Below are 18,022 nucleotides of genomic sequence, written 5' to 3' on the forward strand. Positions count from 1 at the left end.
TGGCGTGGCCTCTCTTCACAAGACGTACTTCCGAATCCACAAGGGTGGTGCTCACCCAGAACGTGTGCCACACAAGGTCAACACTAGGGATGGTAGAGTCACTATCTGTCCCCCACAGCACCCAAGTCCAGCAGCGCTAGTTACCCCCAGGTGCTAGGAGCAGGGACAAAGGGAAGTTTGAAATGGGAGCCTATGACTATCAAATACAGTTCTGAGATGGGGCTCAGAGAATGGGCTGCAAGACGATGGGATGAGCAAGTAGGGAGGCTTAGAAGGCAGATGTGGGGAAGAAAGGCCTTCCGGCGGCTGTCGCAGAAGGAAGAGTCCAGGCCATGCAACTGAAACTTTATTGAAACCTCAGTTCTACAAAAGCATGAAAAACCCAGATACAAAGCGGCGGCCAGAGAGGCCTGTGAAAAGAACACCCAGGACAGGAACTGGAAGAGAGGGAAGCCCAGGAGCAGGGTACTAAGAGAAGGGTGGAAGACAAAAGGGCAAGGTTGAAGGTCCCAGCAGTCCCTGGCTCCTTCAGACTACATCCAAGGGATGGGTGTGGAGGGGACTTCCCACCTCGCCCGCCCTTAGCTCGGCAGCTCCCACCCTGGCCCTATCCATCCCTGGCTTTCCTGCTTCAGGGACATCACACAGACCCTGGTCAACGTTTCCTCCCTCCACCTTCCTTCTCCCATCTTTACCCTTCCATTCCAGGAAACTCAAAAGCAAAAGTCTAAAAGAGCCCAGGGGAGGTGAAGAAACAGGGGCTTCTCGGTCCATCTGTGACAAGCCCCCGGTCACTGAGTAGAGCTTCCCCTGGCACCATCACTGCCCTGGCCAAGCAGCCAGACACTGAGGTCTAGGAGAGCAAGGACCTTCAGTCCTCCTGCCCCACGACACTTTAGCTCCCTCAGCCAGAAGAACAGGGACCACCAAGGACCCAGAGAGGTAGAGAGGATCTAAATCAAGCATTGCACCTCCAGGATCTCAGGGCCTCCTAAGTCCTGTTAACGTGTTCCCTGGAGCCCTGCCTAGCCTGGGAAAATGAAAGACTTGAGGCGGGCCAGCTCCATGATGCTGAAAAGGGAACATTGCTGGGGCTGTGGGAGCAGAGGGGGCATCGGGCTCCAGGGCCAGGGTGGAGCCAAGCCATGGGAGTGGTACCAGGGGCTGGGAGGCCCAGTGGGGACCGTATGGTTGGGGTGATCGCAGGCACGGCAGGTTGGGGAGTCTTTCTGGAGCTTCTGGCAGAGGGGACAGTTATGGAGAAGAGTGGGAGGGGCAGGAGGATCTGGGGGAGGCAATGGGGGGGGAGTCAGTGAGGCCAGAAGACTGCCCCAGAGTGAACGCAGCCCTGCGTCGCCGTCCAGGCAGCTGGAGACATTAGCAGGAGATGGCAGGCACTGTGGCATGGGAGAAGGTATGCAGGGTTCCAAGAGGCACCTGGAGGCCAATCCAAGATCCGGGGGGCCACGTGGGGGACTGCAGGACAACCCTAAGGACTGGTGTATTACAGCCACCGATGCCACGGCCAGGGCCACACTGCTCACATATGCCATAGTTAATAGGCAGGAGAGCTGCAGGAAAGAAGATACGAAAGGTCGATGCCAAATACACCTCCCCTAAAACCTGCTTCTGACTGTTTTTAACATACCCACCCTTGTCTCTAGAAGTCCAGGTTAGAGCACCCTGTCACCATCTACCCCCAAACCCCACCTCCTGAGCCTTTCAGCATTTGCTTTACATCATCGCACCCACACAGCAACCCACGCAGGCCTCCTATCCTTCCTGACCCCTCCTCACCTTTGCCAGCTGCTGGCAGAGGGAGCCCAGGACCAGTTGCCAGGTTGGCTGCTCCAGCAGCACACACAGGTCTGTGTAAGTGTACCAGCCCCGCCGCCGTCCCTGCTGCTCAGCCACACTATTAGGAGCGGAGAAAAGACAGAGAGTCTGCAACTCGCCTGCAGCCGGCCCAGTGGGACCTACCAGAGAACACTGGGGAACTTGTTAAACGGACAGATTCCTAGGCTGCCTGTTGATCCAAAAACCGAGGGTGAGACCGAGATCTGTATTTTTGATAAGCTTTACCCACCCGCCCAAAGGTGATTACAAAGAGGGCAGGCAGGTTTGGAAGACACTACCTTGGGCTAGTCTCTTTCCTGTCTCCTCCCTGCCCCCAGTTACACAGACCCTCATCCCTGTCTAGCTCTTATGCTTAGGCCTCGGCCCCCAAGTCCCTCAAGCCCCTCTTCCCAATTTTTAGAACCTACCAGCTCTCTAGCCAGCTCAGCACCTCAAAGATCTCCCGAGGGTCAGTGTAGAGACGCCAGTCCTGTGGGTATGAAGAGAAAGGCACCAAACCAGGCTCGGACATGAGCCACAGTCGTTCAATAATGCAGCTGCTGCAGCAGCAACTACAACCACCACTATAGGTAACACCTACTTGGCGCTATGTGCCAGACACTGTTCCAAGAGCTTTTCTGTATTAACTCATTTAATCATCACATACCTGGTTTCACATTACATGCTCCATTAAGGGCAAGGGGAGAAAATAATCCTGCAAATGGTCCATGCCCATAGGGAGCTCAGAGTCTAGGGACAGAAAGTCTGGAAGCAAATAATCAGAATGCAGTAAGATAAGCTCTGACTCAAATGTATCCTGTTGGGCCTAGAGGAATGGGGGATCAGCTATGCTCCCTTTCTGGCCTCACCACACCAGGAACCCCCAAAGGCTGTAGTTAGAGAGCTAGAAAGACACAAGGAGGACAGGCAGAAAGAGAAGCGAAGAAACAACAGAAGGCTGAGAGAGAAAAGAAACATAAAGATGAGCCAAGGCAACAGAGCAAGCGAGAGAACAGCTACTCACCATGGCATTCAGGAAGCCCCTCTCCAGGGCATTGAGAGTGGGCACTGCCACACCCCCTGCAGCTCCCCATTCATCGTTGAAGACCTCCTCCTCCTCCCCTTCATCATAGAGGTACTTACTGGCCACCATCTGCAGAGGAGCCAGGGGTGGTGTCAGTAGAGTTCACACCGGGCTCCTGGCTCACCAGAGAGATGAAGGGAAGGGGGCACCTTACCATAGAAATCAGGAACAAGTCAGAGGAGGACACATGCTGTAGGTAGTCTGGGTTTCGGTGCCGGAGCCGTTCAATGTACACCAGAGCTAGCATCATAGCACACGGGGATATGCATGCCTCCCTGGGTGGCGGGAAGGATCAGTAATTAAACCCAAGGGTCTTTCAGCTCTTGGAAAATTAACTCTTATGCTCATCCCTGTATCTTTACATCTTCTCTTCAGAGATAACCATTTCTTCCTCTCTAGGGTCCAAACACTCTCATCCTGCCCCCCTCAACTCCAGGCTCACCGGGATACATGGGCTACGTATTTCTTCTGGAGTCTGCGAATAGGGCTGGGCGCTGCCTTCTGGAGCAGTTCCACAGCAATGTCTGCAGGGGGCAGAAGGAAGACAGAGTAAGCAAACAGCTCCCCCGCCATGCCCCTCACACACACACAGTCCCATTACTATCAGGGAAGACCCAGATCTATATTATCTGAGGCTTTGGAGACAGGACTATAGTAGCAAAATACAGATCAAATTCTCCCACACAGACAAAAAGCCCTTCCCAAGTTTGAATTCTAGCTTCTTCCAGCAGGAAGGTTTATTTCCCTGTCACCTAAAATTATTTAGATTTGCTTTCACTCTTGTTCACTTGAGAAATAAATATGCTTTGTTTATTTGGGAAACATATGGTGACGATTCTTAGAAAATTAAGAGTTTCTGGTATACAAATCAAGAGTGATATTGAGTTGTAAAACAACAATGTATTTTCTACTCCTTTGAGCTAAAACAACAGCCAAAAAAAAAAGTGAAATATAAACCCAGTTCTAGTTATACCAGGTACCAATGGGCTACGTAGCTGAAAAGTCAGGGCAGCTCCTGGGTACACCTAGAGTCATTTTGGTGCCTGCTGACAACCCACTTGCACACTCTCACTCGCTCCGTCACGCGTCGAACCTGCCATGGGGCTGGAAAGCTCCTCCAGGTTACAGTCCGCTTCCCATTCCCAGCCATAGTAGAGTCTTCTTCGGATCCGGGCACTCAGCTTCTGGTGTCCTGGGAGGAACTGAAACAGGGCAGGAGGGTGGTGGAGGGTGAAGGGCAGGGAAGGGTATGACGGAGACCTGGCTCCGGGCTAGAAGGGCCGCCTCACAGCTAGTGGGTCCGGGGCCCCACCCATCCCCGCGTTTTCTGGATTGTTTGCCAATGGCAGCTTGTCCACAAGGGGTGGAATCCTCCTCCACGGAGGGCTCCCCAGGAGAGATTCTCCGAGAAGGGCCGTGGCTGGCCACCCCTACCGCCAGTTCTGTACCCTAAGGCTCTCCCCCAAGGCCTAAGCCGCCAGGGCCTCGAGTAGGCACGGCCGGAGTGGCTGCCTCCCGGCTCCCGGGCCGACAGTCAGGCGAGTTCGCGGTCCCGCTCTGCTCAGAGGGGAGCGGCCCGGGGTCCCGTCTCCAGGCGGGAAGCTGGGGAGGGGAGGGCCGCACGCTCACCGAGAAGTCCTGGAAGCCGGTGAGGGAGAAGGTGCCTTCTTCGTCCAGCAGGAGCCCAGCTAAGTCCATTGCGCGGACAGCCGCAGCCCTGCGAAGGGGGAAGGGAAGGGAACGAGTTGTAAGCAGGACGCGGAGCCGTCTCTGCCCTCCGGTCCACCTGCCCGCCGGCCTCCCAGACGCGGGCCACCGCCCTCGCCAGTGCCGCCCCCTCCCCTCGCGCCAGCCGCGGCAGGCGGGGCCGAGACGGGCGGGCGCCTCTTCCTGTTCCGCCCCGGGCTCCCTGTCTCCCAGGTTGAGGCTCGGAGCTCGGGGCGTAGGGCCCACGGGCCGGGGCGCTCACCTCACGCAGTAGAGAGGAGACCTGGCTACGAGGCGAGTAGTGGGCTAGTGCCGCGCCGCGCGTCTGCCGGGCGTTTACAAGCCGCGGTGGTGTCGCCAGCGAGTCAGCGTTGGGCACTTCCTGCCGCCGGCTGGGCCAAGCCACTGGCCCCTACAGCCGGGAAGGACCTGGGCTCGAAATCCTGGGCACACTGAGCCGGTCAGGTCACAGAGCTGAGTCCCAGCGTGCTCTCATCTGAGAAATAGGGACAATTCCTTAGGGGACCATGCCGCACAGAAGATGAACGAAGCCTGCTGACTTTTTGTACCAATAAAAATGTTTATGTGCATGAAACAAAAACGCAGGGCTTTCAACTGTTTTTTAAAGGGGGATATGCACACACAGCAACATACATTTAAAAACGTCGGAAAGGATACACAAGAAACTTAATAGTGGGTGAACTGTGGACAAGGGAGCAGGGAAACCTACTTTTGCTGTATACCAGTATTCAGTATACTTTTTTTAAAAAAAAGATTTTATTGGGGAAGGGGAATAGGACTTTATTGAGGAACAGTGTGTACTTCCAGGACTTTTTTTCCCCCCAGGTCAAGTTGTTGTCCTTTCAGTCTTAGTTGTTTAGGGCGCAGCTCAGCTCCAGGCCCAGACACCATTCCTAGTTGCAGGGGGCACAGCCCACCATCCCTTGTGGGACTCGAGGAGTTGAATCGGCAACCTTGTGGTTGAGAGCCCCCTGGCACATGTGGGAATCCAACCAGCAGCCTTTGGAGTTAGGAGCATGGAGCTCTAACCGCCTGAGGCATGGGGCCGGCCCCCTTTCAGTATATTTTTGAATGTAAAATCTAAATATGTATTTTGTAGGGTTAATGCAGAGATGAAGTGACTCATGAGACTATAAAGCGCCTAGTACGTTGTAAGCCTCAATAAATGGTGTTAACGTGCCCCCCACACACACACACACACGGGTTAACAGCACTTAAACAAGGTTTTGGGTTTTATTTTTAAACTCACCTCCTGACCACAATCTAGCTTTGAGCAAGCGATTGGAAGGAGTTTCGACATGTGAAGGGAAAGTTTACAGAAAGACACGGGGAGGAAACAAACTTTCTGAGTTGGTGAAGCTGTTTTTGAGTGCGTCGGGTCACGTGCTGGGGTTTGTTTATCCTCGGGAGAGAACTGGGAGGACCAGTACAACGAGGGTTTAGTAAAGGGACGTCCGCCGCCCTGCCAGAGCAGAAGCAGATCCTACCGGGGATTCTGGGCATGTGGAAACCCCCTTCTTGCCTCTTCCGCCCGCTGCACACGGAATAGCATGCCAGCACCAGACTCCCTAGCCGCCCTGCCTACACAGAGAAGAAGACGGGCTGGGGTGGGCAAACGCGTAAACACAGTCTTTAGGTCAGGCAGAGCCAGACACCGCCCGGCCCCGGACCTGGGGTCACCACTCCAGGAAACAGAACAAACGCGCCGAAGAACAGGGGCACCGGCAGCCGATGGCGCGCAGGCGCGGGCGGCCCCATCCCCGCGGTTAGGGCGCGTCACGTGACGGGCCCGTCGCTCCGCTGTCACGTGACGCCCGTCCGCGGCCTCGGCGGCGCTCACCGCGGCTTGCGCGGTCTTCCGCCTGACGCGCCCCCGGCGGCAGCCGCGCAGCCCTGGCTCCTCGCGGGCTCGGGCGCCGGCTGCGGCGGGGCTATGGCGAGCGGCGGTGGCGGGGGTAGCACCGGCGCGGCTGGGGGCGCCGGGCTGGGCCTGAGCCTCGGCCTGGGCCTGAGCTTCGGCATGGGTGAGGCCACCGGCGAGGCGGAGGAGGAGACGGCCACGGCCGAGGCGGTGGGACGCCTGGCCACGGCGCTGTGGCTGCGCCTCCGCGGCTGGGAGACGGTGCTGGCGGCCGCACAGCGGCTGCTGGTGTGGGAGAAGCCGCTGCACAGCCTGGTCACGGCGGCCGCGCTCAACGGCCTCTTCTGGTAACGGCCGCGGAGAGGGGCGGGGCCGGGCTGCGCGGGGAGAGCTGGGGCAGGAGGGGTCGGGGGCAGGAGGGGTCGGGGTACCCTTCCTCTTTTCTGGGGTTGACACTTGCCCTGGGGAATGACCCATCCCCAGGCTGTAAAGACTTGTCCGCCTGGGTCCCTCCATTCCTCTCTCCTCGGGTCTCGAGTTAGGCCTGGAGGTTCCCGTTCCCCCATCAGTCGGCGCTTTTCCGCCTTTTGCGATGGCTGCGGGGGCCTCTCACCCACTCACCGCTGAGGCACCTGTCTCTCCCAAAGGTTGCTGTCGTCGTCGTCCCTCCGGCCTTTTTTCCTACTCAGCATCTCACTTCTGGCCTATTTTCTGCTGGATCTTTGGCAGCCTCGCTTCCTCCCTGACTTCTCAGGTGAGCGTTCCTCCTCCGTTCAGCAAGCCCCCTCGTGCACTCGCTCTGTGGCTCACCCCGCCAGCTGTGTTGAATGGTGAGGGCACTGCACCGCAGGCCACCTGCCTCGCGGTCACCACCACTCCCCCAGTTAAGAAATTGACAATTGCCCCTTTCTCGAATGTAGTGTTAGTCTTGAGTGTGGTAGCTAAGATTGTGGTCTCCGCAGCCGGATTGCCTGTTTTCCATTGCCTACTCAGCCATTTACCTTGTGTGTGACCTTGTAAAAGCCAGTCAGTCTCTGTTTGCCTCAGTTTCCTCATCTATAAAACAGGGATGATACAACGTACTTCATTAAGCGATGGAGATTAAATGAGTTAACACATGTTATGCTTATGTAGAACTTCATATGTGATAGGAATGATCTAAATGTCTGCTTTTATTATTGTATTTCTTGTTATTCATGTATTCAGAGGCTTTTGGGAGCACCTAGGTGCCAGGCTATGTGTGAGTTGCTTGGGAACCTGGTAAAATGTGGTTCCTGTGTTTGAAAAGGGTAAACTCTAATAAAGAAGAAGACAGACGTACAAATGTCAAACACTGTGCAGTTGGTATCAGAAGAAAGTGCTTTGGGACCACAGAGGGGGGGTAACTATGTCTGCCTTGGGAAGGGTCTCCCAGGGCCACTCAGTAACTTGTCCCCCTCCTCTCTCTATAGCATCGTCCCCAGAGGAGCCACACTCTTACAGGTGAGTGCAGGCCATTTCTTGCTTTACTGCCAATGTCACTATGGTGCAGGGCAACATTGCCGCTTCTGTAGGCACAGACCCCAGCACAGTGAATGGACAGGTAATGAGATTGTGTAGGTGTTTGTGTGCCTGCTCCTTTTGGGACAGGGGGTTGGGAGCTCTGGGCTTTGCTTCCCAGGGTCAGGACAGCCTCCCTTTGGGAGGTGGGGTTGTCCATTTGCTTAGATTGAAGATGTCATTGGCCTTCTCAGAGGGATTTGAGTGCTTAGGAAGCTGGTGTCTGAGGCCTCTAGGGGTCATGTCATGTCTCCCCAGTGAGGGTGCGGGGTCAGGCGCCCGGCCGCACCTGCTGAGTGTGCCCGAGTTGTGCAGATACCTGGCTGAGAGCTGGCTCACCTTCCAGATTCACCTGCAGGAGCTGCTGCAGTACAAGAGGCAGAATCCAGCTCAGGTAAATTCCCCCATGTCATACACTAGTTCTCAGCACTGTGGGGAAGTAGAGATGGAGGGATGGGAAGGAGTGACGTGAATTCCCTCTCTGGAGACTGAAGCAAGAGGCCTGGTGCCTTCTTGAGGCAACCTTTGCAGCTAGTAAACTAGTAGAGCAGGTGACAGTCTCACCTTAGGGAATAAGCTTCTGATGTTCTGACATTGTTTCCTGCCAAGGCAGATGGACCAGTTTGAATTAGGTATTTGGTGGTGTCTGTTGCAAACTTTCTGGTTTTGGGCACTCTTGACTACACTGGATCACCGCATTCTTAGAGGGTATACCACTGCTTCCATCAGCTGAGCAGGAGTTTCTGACCCAGATGAGTAGGGTGCACACCTCACCCCACAGTTCTTAGATCCTGTGCTCTTCTCTGCAGTTCTGTGCTCGAGTCTGCTCCGGCTGTGCTGTGTTGGCTGTGCTGGGACACTATGTCCCAGGGATTATGATTTCCTACATCGTCTGTGAGTAGGGTCTAACCCTGCCCTTCCCAAAGTCCTCTCCTTGTTTTCTGTCCCTGGACTGACCTAATGGGAGGCCTGTGCTCTCTCTCTGCTCAGTTACCCATGTACGGAGTTCTCCAGGGGCTGCTGTAGGATTAGTAACAATGGAAGGGACATCTGGGAAGAAGGGCAGTGGATGTGGAGGGACGAGGTTGGCATCGCCTTGGGAAAGGACCTCATCTTCCTTCAGCCCTTTCTGTTTAAATAAGGGCCCTTAGGAAATAGGCACAGGGAGCTCTGAGTGGCTGCTCTAACCCCCAGTGCTGAGTATCCTGCTGTGGCCCCTGGTGGTTTATCATGAACTGATCCAAAGGATGTACACTCGCCTCGAGCCCCTGCTCATGCAGTTGGACTACAGCATGAAGGCAGAAGCTGAAGCTCTGCACCACAAACACGACAAGCGGAGTAAGGGGCTCCTGTAACCCGGGGGTGGGGGGAGGGCCTTGGCTTACGGCTCTAAATTACAGGGACACCCTGTAATTTAGATACTTTCCAATCCCTTGGTCATGTTTATCGCCCACCACTGTCCCTGCTTGGTCACCTCCCTGCTGCTCTTGCTTCTCTAGAGCGGCAAGGAAAGAACGTACCCCCCGGAGGTGATGAGCCACTGGCGGAGACAGAGAGTGAAAGCGAAACAGAACTGGCTGGCTTCTCCCCAGTGGTGAGATCCAAGGGAGATGGGGTGTCAAGTAGAAGGCTGGGGGAATCTGCTTTAGAGTAGCCAGCTCTCAAGGGGATGGGAGTCAGTGGGGAGGGTACTCCTAGGAAATTGGATCTCTTGTTCCCCTCACCGGTTGTGTTCATCCTGGCTCTCCTACAGGTGGATGTGAAGAAAACGGCATTGGCTTTGGCCATTACAGACTCAGAGCTGTCAGATGAGGAGGCATCGATCTTGGAGAGCGGGGGCTTCTCTGTATCCCGAGCCACAACTCCACAACTGACTGATGTCTCAGAGGGTATGGAAAGCCCTTTGTCCCTCTCGATCTTCCTGTTCCCTGTCATAGAATGCTGGTGTGCTCTGATTATTTCCCCCATGTTTTCTTTGGGGAACTGACCCTCTGATTCTACTCTTAAGCTCCCGAAAGACCTTAACATCTAAGGCCTGGCCCACAATGCATATCCTGAGTTCTCATCCTTCAACATACTGGCCTATTGTGGCCATTCAGAACAGCAAGCCATTCCTAACCCTTTGTTTTCTGCACAGATTTGGACCAACAGAGCCTGCCAAGTGAGCCAGAGGAGGCTCTGAGCCGTGAGCTGGGGGAGGGAGAGGAGACAGAGCTGGCCCCTCCTGAAGACCTGCTGGGCCCCCCTCAGGCCCTGTCAAGGCAAGACCTGGACTCGGAGGAGGAAGAAGAGGCAGCCAAGGAGACCTTGCTTCGGCTCTCGTCCCCCCTTCACTTTGTGAACACACACTTCAATGGGGCAACCTCTCCCACAGATGAAGTGAAGCTTTCCCCTGGAGGACCAGTGGAGACACTGAGCCCAGAGGCAGTGAGTGGTAACCCCACCACTCCCTCCAGCACCCTGCCACCCCTCCTTTGCCTTGTTGAAAGTGACCCAGTCCCTTCTCCCTCAGTGCTCCCCCCTCTTCCCCAGGACTCACCCCAACCCCTGCCAACCCCTAAGGAAGAAGAGGCACTCAACACTGAGGACTTCGAGTTGCTGGATCAGGGGGAGCTGGAGCAGCTGAAAGCAGAGCTGGGGTTGGGGCCAGAGACACCCCCAGAGCCCCCTGATGCTCCACCCCGAGGGCCCAACACCCTTTCTCTGGTACAGTCAGACCAAGAGGCTCAGGCCATGGCAGAGCCATGAGCCGTGGAAGGAATGGCAGGCACAGTGGGGCTTTCTGGCTAGAGGTGTCAGTGTTTCCTCCTTTCCCTACTGTGGGGAAGGCAATACGTGGGGCAGCTGGCTGTCAAATGGGAGCCAGTCCACCCTCTGCCTGCCTGCCTGCTGTCCCGGGCCTGGTACAGTACCGGGGATTGGTTTTAAGCTTGTAAATAATTTTACATTTGGGTTGGTGGATGTGAACAGGACTAGGGAAGTCCTTCCCACAGCCTGCACTTGCCTCCCTGCCTCATCTCTATTCTCATTCCACTCTGTCCCAAGCCCTAGTGGTCTGTCCCTTTCTTCTTCCTCCTATCCTCAGGGACCTATGCTGCTCTGTCCTCGTGTCCCACTTGGTTGTTTAGTTCAGGCACTTTATAATTTTTCTCTTCTGTCCTGTGCTCCTCTACTTGATTTCCCTGCTGTGTCCTGTCCTTAGCAGCTCAATCCCCACTCTGCCAGCGCCTCCTTCCATAGCTACACTTTAGGGAGGCTCCTGTCGGGAAGGTTAAACCTGTGCTGGGGGCTCAGGCCCATAGTGGAGCACTTAGGTCACTGTAGCCCGTGAGCCTCCACTGCACCTTTGGCCTAGTTCGTCCCAGTTGTTCATGACAGGGGCAGAGCAGGGATCCCACAGCACATGCACCAGCATTGCGTCAGTGAGCAGGAGCTCTGTCTGGTTAGAGTGAGGTTCTCTCTTACTATCCCAGGGAAGAATAAGGAGACGTGTTCCTCCAGGCCAGGGCTACTTCAAGTGTGGTGGGATCCCCTCCTAGGGTCAGGAAGTGGACAGTCACGTCTGTGCAGGTGTTGACTGGAAAAATAAAGTGCTGATTGGCTAGAACTGCTGCCTGCCTGCCTGCCTCACTGCTCTGCCCCCCTTACCCCTTACTTCCTGGTCCCCCATCTTGCTCCTGGCTATTTATTTACCTGGTGCAAAACAAGGCCAGAAGCAAGGTTGGGACCCTGACAGCCCTGACTTGCCCTTAGCCATCTTCCCTGACAGTGTGATGTGTTCAGTGAGATTTAGCATGTGTGAATAAAGTGTACGCAGGAGGAAATTGCCTCGTCTTCCCAATCAATAGAAATTGGGGATTATAACAATCGTTTTATACTGTGTTGCCTACACCCTTAATTAACACTGCCTTAAAAAGTCCTTAACCCATCTACATGCTAACAACTTGCTCAGCTCTGATTTATCTATACTGGAGGAACCAAACAAGCAGGACCTATACCTGTATCTAAACTGATTTCAGGCCAAGGAACACTAAAGAAATAGTACCTAACACTAACTGAATGCATAATATGGGCTTGGCACTCTTCTAAGTGGTTTATACTTGCTAACTCGTTTTTTCCCTCACAACCCTGAGATATATACTGTTATTAACTCCACTTGACAGACAGGTGAATGTTCCTGAAGGCCAGAGTCCTAGTAAATAGTAGAGCCAGGATCCAAACCCGAAGCAGTTTGGCTCCAGCAATCACACTGGAACAGGAAGCCGCTGTCCATTAACGGCACAGATGGGAAGATGCTCAAGGACACGGAACTAGAGAACCAATCTAGTATCCCAGCTTCACAGAGAATGGATGCAGTAATCCTTGCCCTTTGGGGAGGAAGAACAGCCCAGAACTAAGCGGGTGGCCGCCTTTATGAGTTCATGTCCTGGCCCTTCAGCTGGAGGTACCATGTGGCAATTCTGTCTTGACTTTTTGAGGTTGAATTCTTTGCCACATCTCTCCTAAGCATTGAGAAATTTTTTCTGTCCATTTTTTCACATTTGCCTAAGAGACAATCTTTTAGGGTTGATTGAGGCCCTGTCCACTGCCACTGAAAGAACATTAACTTTTAATCATTTAGAGATTTCAGAAGGAAAAAACAGTTTAAGAAACAGGCAATTCCAAAAAACAAACAAAAAAATTATCAATCAGGAAGACAATGGCTGCCACATGCCCCATCTTTAATCCATTTTCTTGTTAAACTTGAAATTTGAAGATAGAGCCAGAAGCCTGTAGTTAGATCAAAACATTCACCATAGGTTTGGAGTTCGTGGGGGTCTATTTTGAGGTTCACCTGGTCTGATGGTTGCTACATGTTTGTCTACAGTTTTGTTTTTTTTTAAAATCAGGTGCCCTAGCTCTTTCCTGCCCCGAGATGAAAGGGACAAGAAGAAAAAGCTTTTCATATGAGTGAAAGAGAAATGTGAGAATGACAATTGGACTAAACAAAAATCAATTAGAAGTACAGGCTGGGGGGAGAAGAGTTGGTTACATGTTTACGTTGCAGGGAGGCCTGTGTACTTTAGTTAATTATACATTGTTACAGCTAATAGTGTAATGTGGCTGCTCATAAACTTTATTTTAGGCTATATTATTGGGTATATAGTCTCCAAAACAGGAAGATAATACTGTAGGGTTGTGTACTATGCACACGTTAGAACACTGCTTGCAGACAGGTTGACACATTGCAGTGTGCCCAGGAGAGGATCGCCAGAGGTGAAGGCTGAAAATCATCACATGGGAAACTGTTGAAGGAACTGAGAATGTTTAAGCCAAGAAGAGAGTGGAGTCACATTAGCTTCCTTCAAACTTTGAAGGGTTATGTGTAGGATTTCAGAGAGCAGAAATTAAATACTTGAAAAGAGATTGATAAATAGTGCTACACAGAATTTGTTTTCCTGACTAAGGGATATTGTAAAACAGATTTAAATGATCTTTAAAATTACAAAGATCAAGTACAGAGATTCTAAGAATTGTTAATTCCTTCGTGGAAGGACAATATATCACCATGTTTTGCTTTTAGTGTCCAACTAAAGTATCCTGGGCTTCCTCCACCTGCTCCCTTAAATGCTGGTATTTCGTTGCGTCTGTCCCTGGCTCACTTTTCTTTGCATTCTACCTGGGCAATTTCACATATTCACCTGTTTAGTTTCCACTCAGGCATATGCTGATGACTTCCAAATCTTAGCTCCTTTCCCTGGCATCTCCCCTGGATGCTCAATGGGTACCTTCCACTCAACTGCACACGTCCTTTTTCCACAGTACACTCCACGCCTCATCTCCCTAAACAGGCTTTTTCTGTATTCGCCGTCTTGCTTGTTGGCACCACCAACTATGAAGGCCAATGTCTTCCTCATCCCTCACCCAGCAAATCACCAGTTGGCTGCTAATTTGATATCCAAATTATTTCTTGATTCTGTCACCTCCATGACAGCCCTGATTCACACCCTCCTCATCTCTCACCTGGCGCACTGTGACAGTTCCCCTATCCATACTCTTGTCCCTGACCAAAATTCATGCCCTACAAAATGGCTAGATTATTTAAAAAACACAAATTCGATGACCTTTCTGCTATTTAATATTAATCAAAGGTTCTCCTCCTACAAGACATCAACCAAGCTCGCTGATATGGTTAAGAAGCCTGAGGTCTGCCCCTGCCCTGTCTTGCTCTTCACAGCATCAAGCCCCAAACAGCTTGTCTTTCTCTGCTCAGCTGTGTTGCCCTCCCCCACCCCTGCCCTACATACACACTTCTGCTTTGCAAACACTTCACTTGTCTTTTAAGATGTGCTTCAGACCACACCTCATCTACAAAGCCTTCTCTGATGTCCCGTGTCACGGGCTCCTCATATGAGAGCTGCTCTCCTAGTGCCCCTTCAGTATACGTCTATGTTTTCCACATGTCACATGGAATCTTCATTCTCTCTATGTAAGTATAGGATATGGAGTATATAGGTATATGTGTATGTGTATAGTTCCCACTATACTGCTTACTTACTCTTGAGGGCAGGGACTATGTCTTAACCATCAGAATATTCCCAGAGCCCAGTACATGCCTGTCACATAGTAGACGTTCAATAAATGAATGTTGGGCTAAACTGGAATCCTAAGTATTAAAGCAGTCAATGTCAATAGACTTTGGTGGTTGGTACATATCTGTTGACAGCAAATATCTTGCCTTTGTTTGTTATTGTTCTAGAGTGGGTGGTAGCTAAGTTTAAATAACCCACCCCCAGACCTGTGAGCTCCTTGTTCCTGGACAAGGTTAAAGGCAATGAAAAGGATCTAGATTTGGAGGTTTGTATTTGCCGGTTTTGGGAGCTAGAGGCTTTTCTGAATTTAAGGTAAGATTGCCCAACCAGCTTGATCTTCTGTGATTGCATCAAATTATATTATTTCAAAAACAATTTTGACCAAACTATTCAGACTCAACTAGATATTTTGATCAAAATAACCAATTACATGTATTAGGGCTTGCTTGAAAAAAATATGACTGCAGAAATGGAATAAGGTTAAAAGAAGTCTGTTTTTTTTTTCTTTTTAAGTATAAAAAGTGAGTTGACTCTTCATAAAAGATAATAAAAAGCTGGGAACTATTCAAGATTAAAAAGGAGACCAAAGAGATGACAGTAACTACAAAGTGTGACGTGTTGGATCCTGAGTGGGGGGAGAAAAGCTCCTACGAAAGACACTATTGGGACAAATGATAACGTTTGAATATGGATTGTATATTAGATAAGAGATTGTATCAAGATCAGATTTCTTGAATTTGATCATTTCACTTGGATTATATAAAAGAATATCCTTATTTTTAGGATACACATTTTGAATATTTTAGAGGTAAATTGTTTTGTCCTCTGAAAATTATATCAAACAGTTTGGAAATGTAAATAAATGAAGAAGAATGAATATATGAATATATGATGTTTGTGTGTGTAGAGAGAGAATGATAAAGGAAATGTGGCAAAATGTTGGTAAGAAATACATATACCATAACACACAGAAGTTCACAATGCAATGGATAAATACATTGTAGTATGTTCAGATAACTAAACAAAATGAACAAACTACAATTAAGCACAAAAATACGGTGCATCTCATAAATAAAATGAGTAGAAGAAACTACACACAAAAGAATATGTGATGTATGATTCCATTCATATAAAGTACATTCATATTGTTAGAGGTCAAGGTCGTGCTACCCTAGGGGCAGGGGGGCAACGACTGGAGGGGTCTTCCGAGGAGTGCTAATGTTTTATTTCTTGACCTGGGTGCTGGTTATGTGGGATTTCACTGTTCAATTTGTGAAAATTCACTGACCTGTACACATTTCTGTGTCTTTCACATTGATACAAAGTGTCAATACCAAAGTGTATTGATTAGCGATGTCTGCATAACAAATTACTCCAAAACTTAGCAACCTAAAGCAAAAAACATTCTGTCACACTATTTCTGAGGATCAGGAATCTGGGAGTAGCTCAGCTGGGTGGTTCTGGTTCAAGGTCTCCCGCAAGGGACTTGAACTCAGTCAGAATAGCTCCAGTTTTACATTTCATCTACATTGGTGTTTCTCAGCTACTGCCTGACTATATGTACTTTGACATTTTGAGCCAGAGAATTCTTTATTGTGGTGAGAGGGACTGTCCTGTTCGTTTTAGAATGTTTAGCAGCATCCCTGGCCTTTCCCCGTTGAATGACAGTAACACTCTCCCCCCACTGCTGTTCCCAAAACGTCCCCTAGAGGTCAAATTTCCCCCAGTTGAGAACTAGTGATCTAAATTATTTTGCAAAAAGAAAAACAAACAAACAAATAATTTTGCCTCCTGGCTCTATAGAAAACTACTAAACTTGGAATCAAGACCTAAGGTTGAATCTTAGTTTTACCACCTGCATACAGATGTTTATAAGCACGCATTTCATAACAATACAAAAATTACCTCACTGTTCACCTTCATTAGAGCCCTTCCCCCGCTCTAATTTGATATTCCAGCCACAGAAAACAAGTATTTGTAATTCTCCATTCTCATTCGTCACTCCTTTGCATTTGTGTCTCAGTCGGAACGCTTTTCTCTACTTGGTGCTTGACCCAACTCTGACTTATTCTTCAAGGCTAAGGTTTTCTTATCTTTACTGGTTTTCCATGTATTTATCTTTTTTGTTCTACTTTCTCAACTTTACATTGCAACCATTCTTCTGAATTTTTTTATTTCTGTGATTATATTTTTTATTTCTAAGCACTTTGTTTTCTGAATATCCCTTTTTATAGTTTCTTGCTCTTGTGTATTAGGTGAAAAACCTGCTCTCTAAAGATACTGTATTAGTTAATGTTATAGTCATTATATTATTATTCATATAGTTATACTATGTTTTTAAGTTCCCTGTATTGTTCCTGTTACCCCCACCCTGTTTTGTGTTTTTTTTTTTTTTTTTTTTGGTCTCTGTCTTTCATGGTAGAGACTTCCCCTCAAATCCTAGTTTGCTCCTTCATATAGAAGCAGAGGCTCTAAAAGTACAACTCAGTGTTCTCTAGGCACAGATAGAACTGATTGGTTGGCATCTACCCTCTAGGGTAATTTGGCAGAAACAAGCATTTTGTTAGGAACCCCCAAATGCCAATACCCATAGACCTTTACTCTTAGGCTGGTCAGTTCCCCTAGGGAAGAATCCTGCAATCTCCAGCCTGGGGAGTATAAACTTGGCTGCCAGGTGAAATAAGCCTGTGGTTTCTCCTCCTCCCCATCCGCAGCTGCATCTGGTGACCCTGAGCCAAGAGTCCCTCTGGTTCATTCTCTCTAGAGAGAATACCTCCTGCCTTCTGTTGGGGTGGGAGACCGCCAAGTGCCAGGATAGAGGAAGGAATCTGGGAACCTAATTGCTCCTTATAGATTTTAAATGCATCCGTGTGTTTCAGCCCCATCCTTCCATCCTACCTTCAGAGCTACTTGTCGCTTCCCAAGGCTCTGCAGTCCAAACTGGCTTATTCCTTGTTACTTAGCACTTAGGTTTCAGCTTTCTCAGATCCCCCGTCGACTCTCTTCCCTTACTTTCCATCTTCCAAAGTAGTATTGTCATATCTCCATGAATTCTTTCTTCTTCTGTTCTCTTTCTTCCGTTACTGTTATCCTAGTGGGGTTTGAGAAAGGAGCAGATATACCATGTGTGTGTTCGATCTATCATATTTAACAGAAAGTCCCTTTTCCACCTTCCTAGCCTCAATCTCCTCTGTGCTCTGTTTGTGAGGATAAGCTATGACATTTGCACTGCTCTTCTCATGTCCTTCCCGAGGCTAGAATACCTTTGGCATCTCGTCCGCCTGGAAAACTCTCACTGTCCTCCCCAACCTCACTCCTGAGCATTACCGGCTCCTTTTCTGTATTCCCATAGCCTCTGTACCTCCATTACAGCATGGTTTTCAAACTGGGGCATCATGAAAT

At 50.2% G+C, this 18,022-nt stretch overlaps 2 protein-coding genes across 6 annotated transcripts; one reads left to right on the forward strand and one right to left on the reverse strand.

The window, feature by feature from the left end:
• Positions 1-333: 333 nt before the first annotated feature.
• CNPPD1 (cyclin Pas1/PHO80 domain containing 1) lies at positions 334-6,037 on the reverse strand. Of its 2 annotated transcripts, XM_019741827.2 has the most exons (10): positions 5,898-6,037; positions 4,890-5,123; positions 4,550-4,637; positions 4,014-4,122; positions 3,363-3,444; positions 3,075-3,195; positions 2,861-2,989; positions 2,265-2,326; positions 1,798-1,915; positions 334-1,571 (listed from the first exon to the last, which is right to left on the reverse strand). In XM_019741827.2, the coding sequence occupies exons 3-10, from the start codon at positions 4,616-4,618 to the stop codon at positions 1,026-1,028; spliced, it is 1,236 nt and encodes a 411-aa protein (XP_019597386.1). In that variant the 5' UTR covers positions 4,619-4,637; positions 4,890-5,123; positions 5,898-6,037; the 3' UTR covers positions 334-1,025. The 2 variants fall into 2 exon arrangements, with proteins under 2 accessions (XP_019597386.1, XP_074169753.1); XM_074313652.1 differs by lacking the exons at positions 4,890-5,123; positions 5,898-6,037 and having other exon boundaries at positions 4,550-4,765.
• Positions 6,038-6,389: 352 nt separating this feature from the next.
• Positions 6,390-15,274, forward strand: RETREG2 (reticulophagy regulator family member 2). Of its 4 annotated transcripts, none has more exons than XM_074313625.1 (10): positions 6,445-6,856; positions 7,157-7,263; positions 7,961-7,991; positions 8,307-8,442; positions 8,858-8,942; positions 9,243-9,386; positions 9,548-9,642; positions 9,802-9,937; positions 10,186-10,475; positions 15,134-15,274. In XM_074313625.1, exons 1-10 carry the CDS (start codon positions 6,582-6,584, stop codon positions 15,143-15,145), a joined length of 1,311 nt encoding a protein of 436 aa, XP_074169726.1. In that variant the 5' UTR covers positions 6,445-6,581; the 3' UTR covers positions 15,146-15,274. The 4 variants fall into 4 exon arrangements, with proteins under 4 accessions (XP_074169717.1, XP_074169726.1, XP_074169711.1 ...); XM_074313610.1 differs by lacking the exon at positions 15,134-15,274 and adding an exon at positions 10,581-11,655; XM_074313630.1 differs by lacking the exon at positions 15,134-15,274 and adding an exon at positions 10,581-11,655 and having other exon boundaries at positions 6,465-6,856; positions 8,395-8,442.
• The last annotated feature ends 2,748 nt before the right edge of the window (positions 15,275-18,022 follow it).

The sequence above is a fragment of the Rhinolophus sinicus genome, linkage group LG01 (assembly GCF_036562045.2).
Source record: "Rhinolophus sinicus isolate RSC01 linkage group LG01, ASM3656204v1, whole genome shotgun sequence".
Classification (NCBI taxonomy): Eukaryota; Metazoa; Chordata; class Mammalia; order Chiroptera; family Rhinolophidae; genus Rhinolophus; species Rhinolophus sinicus.